The sequence below is a fragment of the Geospiza fortis genome, unplaced genomic scaffold (assembly GCF_000277835.1).
Source record: "Geospiza fortis unplaced genomic scaffold, GeoFor_1.0 scaffold94, whole genome shotgun sequence".
NCBI classification, from domain to species: domain Eukaryota; kingdom Metazoa; phylum Chordata; class Aves; order Passeriformes; family Thraupidae; genus Geospiza; species Geospiza fortis.
Window position 1 is genome coordinate 811872 of NW_005054394.1, and position 10158 is coordinate 822029.

General features: G+C 38.5%; 1 protein-coding gene across 1 annotated transcript in view; it reads left to right on the forward strand.

Moving 5' to 3' along the window:
• The window catches only part of TG (thyroglobulin), a 155150-nt gene extending 145574 nt beyond the window's left edge, over nt 1-9576 (forward strand). Inside the window, exons 48-50 of the mRNA XM_031060887.1 lie at nt 3381-3521; nt 4306-4496; nt 9225-9576. Of these exons, the coding sequence (XP_030916747.1) occupies nt 3381-3521; nt 4306-4496; nt 9225-9337 (445 nt within the window). The 3' untranslated portion in view covers nt 9338-9576. The remainder of the gene's footprint in view (nt 1-3380; nt 3522-4305; nt 4497-9224) is intronic.
• The last annotated feature ends 582 nt before the right edge of the window (nt 9577-10158 follow it).

Here is a 10158-nt window from a genome sequence, read left to right on the forward strand (position 1 = left end):
TTTTTTTTTTTTTTTTTTTTTTTTTTTTTTTTTTTTTTTTTTTTTTTTTTTTTTTTTTTTTTTCTGGTGTTTTTTTTTTTTTCTGTGCCAAAACCTTGTGATAAAAATTTTAGTTTCAGCTCTTGGACATGGGGGCTTATATCCATGCTCTGTTTGATTTGGAACCAGAATTTAAACAAAATCAACTATAACTGGGCTGGTTTTGTTCTAAATTCTGATCTACTCTTCTTTTAATCTTCCCTTTTGAAGCTGTCCTTTGTGTGTGAAAGTAGCCACAGCTCTGCAGAGAGAAAAGTGGAGTATCTGGTGGCTAAGTAATATCTTTCTGTCTTTCCTACGTGGAAATTTAAATGGAAAATCCATCTTAGGTTTAAGGAAAATTTTCTCAGAACCTATACCTTCTCAATTAAATGGCTTGGCACTGGATAATAAAAATTCCCAGCAAATGATATTTCAGGGTCTGCTGTTAAATCATTGGTTATGAATATCACAAAGTTTCTGATTTTACCATTTTTCTGTAAACTGGACTCCAGCAGCACTTCACTTCTGAGGTGAGGTAAAAATTCCCCATGGAGAACTCAGTGTGAACAAAGTTGTAGGATCTGGCTTCTGTCCTCCCCATGGCTTAATTTACTGGTCTGCCAAATAAAAAGAGCTGTGAATATGAAAAATATTGCCATCTTAAAAAGCAAAGCTATGCAGAGAAGATCTGAAGAGCCACCTTTGCACAAAGTACTAGTCCTGTAAAGTCACCAAAGCCAAGATTTCATCCTTACACATAATTACATTCACTGCTGTCTTTAAAATAATAGATCTGTTCCTTGAAAAGGAACTTCTGTAGGGAAGTTAGTTGCTATTTGGTTTCCTTAAAGACTCCTTTTGCCCTTGTCTCTGCAGTCCTCCCTTTTGTCAAGTTGTCCTCTGAAGTCCAGCAGGGCTGTGGGGCCTTCATATCCCCATTTAGAGCTGCTGCTGTTGAGCACATGCTTGGGAGTGCAGTTTGGAGCAGCTCAGGAAATAAAAACCTCCCTTCAGAGCTGGCAGTGTCCAACAGCAAAGCTATAAATACTTATTTGTCTCACCTTTTTTTCTCTCACTCCACTTTTCCAGTGAAAACAGTGTCACTACCTGGTGTTACCTTAAGTATGTTCAGAGCTCCTACAAGACTCCAAAATCCTTGTTTGGGTATTTCTGAATTTTTGCATTTTTCACTTCCCTCTGGTCCCTTCTGACCCAAACCATTCTATGGTTCTGTTATTCTATGATTCTGTGATTCTATGATTATGATTCTATGATTCTATGATCAGAGTTTGAGGAAGGAGACAGAAATATTCTCCTGATATTTCCCATCCAGCTACCATCTAGATATTTCCCCGTTGTCTTTCCTTCTCTTCTGCCCATTTATTTATGTGCCTCTTTTCCCTCCTAACCTCAGAGGGTTTTTTCCCATCCTCATGTTTTCTTTCTCATCAACCAGAAATATTGAAAGCAGATTGTGAAATTGTAGGGTTTTGTACCACTTTATGTCTCTGTATCAAACCAAGTACAGTCATACAAATAATTCCAAATCAAATAAATTCTCTATTTATGAGATTAGTCTGGACTGTGACCTTAACAGTTTTCACCTCTAGAAACATGAGGGCTAAGAACAAAATCTCATTTAGGGGGAAACCCCCAGTCCCAGCTTACTTGTTTTAGCTTCACAGCTAATTTCACCTCTGCTGTGCAGTCCCTAAATGGTAGATTTGTCTCTTCATTGCACCTCAACTAATTTCATGTCCTCTAATCTAATCAAAAGTGACTCTTCTTTGCCAAGAAAATTGCCTGTAAGTATATATCTTACCTTTGCTGCAATATTGACATGAGAATTGCTGTTATGTACTGGGCCAAGCAAATTATTTTTAAGGCAAAATTATTAAACTATGATCTTGCTTAATCCTTCTATAAATATTTGGGGAAGAAAAATATGCTTTAATGTTGTTTCAGTTCTACATTTTTTTGGTGAATAATCTGTGAATAATTCACTTTCCAGATGCAAAGTATTACTGAGGTATTATGATAAGACTAAGGAAAACACAAGCCAAGATGTATTTCATTTAGAGGGCTGTGTGCTTTTCAAAATAGAGGCTTTGGTGTCACCACTCATAAAATGTAAAGCAGTCATCTTGCTTTTAGACCACCTGCCCGTAACGGTGGTGGAGCACTCCTTGTTCCATTGGAGGCAGTACCAGTGCTGCTGCATTTCATGTCCAAAGATAAAATAGTTTGAGTTGTGCTACCTTTTGACAAATGCCACTGCAGATGAAATGTTGTTGAGTGGATCTGGGATTTGTTTATTCTTCCCTCACAGACATCTGTTCCTTGTCCCAGGTCCCCTGATGCTGTCTGCCTTCATGCAGTATTAAACCAAGTCAATAAGACCGTTGTCCGAATGTGGAGATATGGAAAATGCAATTGGACCAGGCCAGAAATATCTCCCTCTGAGCTGTGGTTCAAAGCTATGTGTAGAACATACTTTAATTATAATTTTATTAGTAGAAGTTGGCCACTGTTTTTCTGCAGGACTTGACAATGTTGAAATCTTTGCAATTAGGTCCTGCAAGTCTTACCTGGCCAGTCTTGTCTCTGAAATGTTGAAATATTCCTTATAATGAGTTACAAGTACTATGTGGAACTACACAGCAGTTGTTCTTTCTTAAATCTTTTCTAGGGGATTATTTCAAGCTATTTTGATTTGTCTGCCATATAAAAATTGGGATGAACAGAGTGTATGAACCAAAACCACACAGCCAGCAGAGAAATTAGATTAAAACTATGTCTAAGAGAAATCTTCATAAACATCTCCTGTTACATCTTTTCTTATCCAGAATCCTGGCCACAATGAAGTCAATGGAAAAACTCCAGTTCCTGCTAAGAAAGGCCAGAATTTTATTCCAAGTCTGTGAAATAAGCCATAATTAACCTTCCGTTGTGGCTGCCAGAATCCATGTCACCACTTGCTTCCACTTTCTGAATTTAATTTTAGTGAAAATCTGTCCAAAACTTAAGAGGGATTTAAGGAATTGCCAAGTGACTTTCTCCCTCTATCACTCTCCCTTATACACCCAGTTAATTTAGAAAATGTGCCCTAATGCCTTCCACAATTTCTTTTTGTAACAAATGTTAAAGACCCTGCACTAACATAATGGAAAATTCTCCTTGTTATTGCTTGCTCTTCATTTATGTTTTGGATTGAAGAAGTCCCACAGTTCACCACATTCTAATTAATGGTCATTAATTATTTACAACATTGCTTTATTCTCTGAAGTAATTTATTTCTCTTTCTTCCACAAATAAATAAATGATGGTTTTAATTATCTTTCTACAAATATTTGGTTTAGCTCAGGTCAGGAGTTCCTGCTGGATGTTCAGTATGCATTTGGTCTACCCTTTTACCCGAAGTATGAAGCACAATTTACTGATGAAGAAAAGGGCCTTTCCTTGCAAATTATGCAGTATATCTCCAATTTCATAAACTCTGGGTAAGTGTGAGACATTTAAGAATTGCTGTGACTGGGGAGACGGTGAGAAGTAGGAGTGTCGTCAGTCCAGACCCTGCCCTCACTTAATCATTCTCCATTTCCTCTACAGTTTGAAAGGCTGCAGTGGGATTTGGTCCACACTGTTGGAAAGTCATGGCCAAGTTACCATCCAGAGCAGCCATCAAAGGTTTAGAGTATGAGACTTAGCTAAGTGGAATAGACATTTTATCTCCATTGACTAGCTGCAAATCCTACTAAAGTATATGCAAGCTTCAAAGACCTTGATCTTGTCTCCAGAGCTTAGTTCTAGAACCCCAATTCTTAGACTTCTTGGCTAAGAGATCTCTTTTCCCCATAAGAAAAGGGAAAGCACAAGAAGACTCAGGGCACCCTTTACCAATTAATCTGTGAACATTATTCTGTTCTACTGTGCTGTGGCCATGCTTGAGAATGAGGAGTATCTTTGGAAACCTAGTGTGGGAATGGTGGGAACACTGACTTAATGTGCTTTTTCCAGTGTCTTGGGTTGGGCTGGGATTGAGGGCTGTTGAGGGTGTTCATAAGCCTGTGTCTATACAGGTTCTATGTACCTGTGTTTAGGAAGTGAACCAGACTAAAAAGGTACTGTCAGATGAGGCACCATGAATGATTCACCAATCTGGACTGAATCTGAGCCCTGCTGGTCAGAGGGACTGGATACACATTTCCCTGACCTAGCCAATCTTCTTATCATTTTATTGTTCATGTCATTCTTTTCTAATGATAATGTCTCCCACTCCCTTAGAAATCCAAACTACCCACACAGTTTCTCGAGAAGGATGCTGGGGGTGATGCCTGCCTGGCCGATGTATCTGTCAAGTGATGGTGGCGATAACTACAAGGAGTTCACTGTTTCTTTGCCCACTCTCAAAGGACTTAAAAAAGCAGACTGCTCCTTTTGGTCTGATTATATCAGAAGGCTGAAAGCATCCACAGGTGAGAAGAGTGTTTTCTGACATTAAATAAACCCTAAATTCTCTGCTAAATGTTTTTGTCTGACTATAGTGCTGTTAAGTCACTGTGGAAAAGCACTTTTTGCAAATTAAACATCTTGCAATGTCCAGGGTATATAGTTAAGAATGTAACACTAAAAAAATTTACTTTATAGCAGATAATGTGTATTAAAGTTTAATTGTTCTGGAGTTTAACTAGCTAGAGAAATATTCTTGTTATGATGGTAAAAGATGTGACAAAGCCATGTAGAGAGCTTGCTTCCTGTTTACAGTCATAATATAGGCTCTGGGTAAACTGGAAGGCTGTGTATACAGGCCTCTTTTGTATACTGGGAACACCTAACATGAGAATGCTGAGACTCCTATGGATTAGGAGGAGCACAAATAATTTCCATCCACTGTAAAATTGCAGCTCAGGCTTTATATCTTGCTATGGTTCCTGCATGCTTTGACTTCTCACTAGATTAGTTTATTCGACTTTTTTATAGCTGTGGTGAATATGCCTCTCGCATGTGTCCTTTTATATTTGCCATAAATTTTAATGCAGCCATGAGAGCCCATCAATTTTTTCTTACTGCTTAGGACAGTAAAACCAACTCTCCTTAGATTTCAATCTGCTGCCTGTCCTGAATTTATTCTAGTAAATAAACTCCCCTTCATATCTGTGTATCTTGTAAATAAATATGGATAGCCTCAAGCAAACCAAACAAAACCATCCCTTTTTGGCAGGCAGAGATGTTTTGAATTATTCTTGGAGGCCTGCAAGTTTTGCATGTGTTTTTTATGTCCTAAGGATTCATCTTCACAGTGAATACAGTTCAGGCTTGCTCTGCTTTGGGGGCTGTTGAATTTCTGAGAACAAAATGTACTTTCCAAGATACTGAGCTACCCAGGCTATCTGTGCCTGACACAAGACCTTGGATGGGCTTAGGCTGATGTTTGGGTGACTCAAAACTAGAATGTCTCAGAACCATCATGCTGGTGGTTCTGATGCAAACACAGAGCATCAGTTCTCTCATTCAATAGACAACCTCAATCTTTACTCATGGTCTTTCTTCCAAAGTGGAGCCAAGACTTTGTTGTCAGCCTTTTCATCAGTTTCTTGGTATCCCTCAATGTCTTTCAGGGTCAGAGGGGATACTTTGATGTCTTCAATGGCTTTGTGCTTATTGAGATATTGCTAATTTTCACAGCTTTATTCTGAGGTTTAAACAGTCCTGGCATAACTCCTAAATCTTTTTGAACATCATCTCACAGCACTGTGGCTGTGTAATGCCAGACTGGGCTGAAGTCACAGCTCTGGTAGAGTGACTGCTGGCCAAGCACCACGGACAGAGGCTGTTCCTAGCACCTATGGAAATTCCCCCAAAAGTGGGAAAATATCCACCAGGGCATATTGGTTTTGACATAGACAAGATTTAAAACTATCCAAAATGACATAGTAACACAAAATTCATGTATGGGTTAGTCCAGTGATCTGTCTAGCTCAGTATCCTGCTCTTCTCCACAGCCGAAGCCAAATACTTGCATGTTAAACATAAAAATACAGGGACCAAGAGAAAAACATACTTGAAGAGTTCACAAGGTTGAGTAAAATATTTGAAAATAAGCCATAGAGTGTGAAATTTATGGAGTATGGATTGTCAAGAAAATGTTTAAAAAGTACATGTCAAAAGTACATGTTAATCTTCAAGCAGAGCTGAGTACACCCAGCTGGATCTCTAAGGCAGTATTTGCTTGGCCTCAGCACCATGGTAATGCAGTTACAAAGCTGATTTCTAAATTCCATCTAAGCTAAATTCCAAGCTAAATTCTATCTCACAGAAATGTGGGCTTGACACTTTGCTTTGATAGTTATTCTTAATCTGTTCTCTCTTGAATACTAAACTTTTTTATACAATTTAAATAGACATCACATCAAACCCTTCTCTGCTCCAGACCCCTTAGCCTGGGATGGTAACTTACAGAGACACTTGTGTGTCTCTTGATAACAATCTGAGCCCAGGTCCTTATGAGAAAAGATTCATAATGTTCATCAGTTCAGTTAGAAAGACTGCACAAAACTCAGATGGTGATGGCTGAACACGCTTAATTTATTTTTGAGAGGATGTTGTGCTGAAATTCATGCCAAAGCTGTGTCAGTCTACCAGTACAAGTTCATCACTTGCATGGCTCCCAAAAATTAGATTCTGCAGGAATTGAGTCCCTATACATTATTTTTTTACCTTGTTGATGTGTGTCCTTGCACCCACTTTGCTGTACCTGCCTTCAGAACTGAAGCCCTGCACCTCTGTTGTTCCCTGGCTCTTCCACCCTCTGCTCCTGGAGTGCTGTCAGGCTGTCCTGAGGGACCTTGGCATATGCTGAGCACCAGATTTGAGAGAACAATGCTGCAAACCATCTTTGTATGTTGTACCCTGTACTCTTTCCTGAGGGGGATTTATTTGTCTGCCAGCTACCCTGAGATCCAATCTAACACTTTTCTGACTTTCAAAAATTATAAATGTTCATGAAAGTGTCCTTGGATTGTTGTGAGTTGCAATTTGTGCCTTCATGCCAAGTAGATGGAATTTACAAGTGTGCCAGCGAGAAGCGTGGATAACAAAACATTCCAGTCTTCACATCTAAGTACAAAAGTGTACAGGATCTAGTATGATGCAATCTCAACCAGCTGTGATGAATCCTGTTTTATTTATCTCATCTTTTCCTTAAAATCAATATTTTTCCAGCTTCATACACCATCTGGAATCTATAAGCAAAAAACTCCCCAATATATTTCAATAAAATGGAGAAGAACTGGACAAACCAATGATCATAAAATATAGCTGGAACTGGCATTTTAAAAATATTTCTCAATCCTTTGTATACTGCTGTGGGAAATGTCTTGACTTGGAAATGTCAAATCAGGCATGACTAAAGGCTCAAAGCTCAATATCTCTGTCCAACAGAAAACAGAAGTATTCCTTGCTGTGGTTTAAGCTAAACTCATAAATTTCAGCTTCTGTAATTAAACCTCTCATATTAAGAATCTGAGATGTCTTTTAGGTTATTCACTGCTGGATATAGAAGCTGTTTATCTTAACTGTTACCTGTAATTTTCTTTCCATCTAGTAAAAAAATTTTCCAAGTTTGTGTTTCGTTTTGTGATCAGACCAAAATATTTAATGACAGAATGTATCATTTGTCCCTGGCACATAATTGGAATATATGTTGTTGTATTTGAAGATAGTTTTCAAAAATCCATGTAATAAATGCAATGATTCATCATAATGTTTGCTGGCAGTGCCTTTACAAACTATGGAGAGAACTTGGAATCTGTTTCACTGCCAATGAACTAACAATCTCTTGAAGTTTTGTTTGAGACCAGTTTGTAAGGTTGGCATTTTGAGGAGCAGTTTGCTTGGGGAATTATGAAAGTGATGGTGCTTGAAGAGGTTTGGAGCTCCCATGGTTGCATTTCAAAGATGTGCTTTATATTTTGAATTATGACGGTTTCCATGGGAAACATCAAACTGAGAAACAAGAGTGGGAATTGTGGAAAAAAGGAGCTGTGGATGGCTTTTTCCAGGGAATGTGTTAATAACTTGAAATTCAGTTAGAAACAGTTCAAAACAGGAGCTCCAGAATGTTTACATATATATTCAGACAGATGTCTGGATGCTAACATTCCTGTTACATAGTGTGGTGGACTGTGTGTGCCTAACAGTGAGTCCCTTTGTGAGGGGCCTCTCACTGCATCCTAAACAGGTGGATTTGGATCCAGTCTGCATCTCTTACTCCTCTAGCTGGTATCTAAACAGAACCAATCCTCCTAGAGCAAGTGCCTCTGTGAGCTGTCTTGCAGCTGGGGAGAAAGAAATACCTTTAGTGTCTCACACTGAAATCTTGTCTGCCTAACTTATGTGCCTAAATTTTGACTTTTAGGTATATTTTCCATGCCTAATTTAGCCAGGTTGGACTTTATCTGTAGAAAATTCAGCCAGTAGCAAAGATGGAGACTTCTCCATGAGCTGTGGGATGCCATGTAAGCCAAAAGAGAGTCCAAACAAAGTAAGAATGCTCAGAGTTCAGACTTGAATCAAAACTGAATCAGGAATGTTGTTGTTAGCATTCATCTTTTATCCTTTCTAGTCACACCTTCTTTTTTGGAAATCTCAAATAGAAAACATTCCTTTAGTATGAGGGATATCTGTGCAGCAATTAGAGGACTCTGGTTATGAGGCATTAAATAAACACCCTCAGTGCACTTTCTTGACAGAACTTGGTTGTGTTGAGGCAACTGCATCAGTGAAATTGGGTTGAAAACTGAAATCATAGGAGGTAAAAAATAACAAAGAAAAGATTTGTTGGAGGTGGGTGTTTGGGGCTTTTTGTATTACAGACAGACAAAAAATTAATGTTGCCCACACTTCCTACCTGGCAAGGAATTTTCAGGAGATAATAGAAAAATAAAACCTTTCATGAGTGGAGAAAAAACTATTATGTATTCCAATGGCAGTTATTTAAGGGACAATACTTAATTACCATGAAGTGATCTACCATTACTCTAAAGCATTTTGCAATGGATTGCCAGCTGAAAAAAAAAACAGTTTCCTGAACATTTATAGCTGCATGAAGGGTTTTTAGGTGTGACTGACAAAATGTGTACCCTGTAGCTTGCTGCCTCAATTATATGACACCTATTTTAATCTTAATTGTGTTGTCCTTTCAGGAAGTGCAAGTGGTGGAGAGCCCTCTGCAGAAAACAGCTCTGGTGAAACTCCAAGTGAAGTTACCTCCCTGGAGAGCCAGCCCCTGGGGGATGAGGTGGCTTACAGCAGATAGGGAATCACAGGGCTGTGAGGTGGCTTTGTCACACAACTGTGCATCCACATAACCATCTCACACCAGATGAACACTTCCTTTAGTTAACTTTCTCAACAAGTCCATTAGACCTTTCAATAAAGTAGTTTTCAAGAAAATTTATTAATATGGCACAAAATAAGCACTACAGCTATTGTATTAAGTCAAAAGAGACTGTAATTTGATAAAAAATAAAGAATCAATAAAAACTGCAAAACCAAAACAAATACACTTGTTCTTTATTTCTTGCAACTACACAAATGCCAGTATATTCTAGGCACCATCAGCCAGAAAAGGACATACATTAAAAGACTCAGAAGCCCCTCATTGATGAGGCTCAGGTTTGTTAAATGTCATATCTGTCTTGTCTTTTTTTATTACTCATCCTATCACAAGCTGCTGATAGGAGACAGAGCCTGGTTTGGCATTCTGGAGAAAACTAAAGTCTAAAATAAGAAGGAAGAGCAATTTAGAAGGGAATCAAGAGTATGCATTGTGTGTGTTCACATGAAGTCATGCACATTCTATACTCATGATCCCCTGTGAAATTATTTGAAGACTATTTGGATAAGGCAGAGTAGACAGAAGAGATAATGCAAAGAATATGTTCATTAAAGCTTAGATCATGCCATCCCTGGGACATCTGTCTTTTTAAAGAACAAGGTGAGATACACAATAGTTTTGGAAGCATGAGGAAAATCATAGGATACCTCTAATGGCTCTGAAGGTATTTTGGATTAGGATGTTAATTTATTGCTGGGATCACTTGGCAACAGACAGCCTTCAGTTGACAGTATATCACA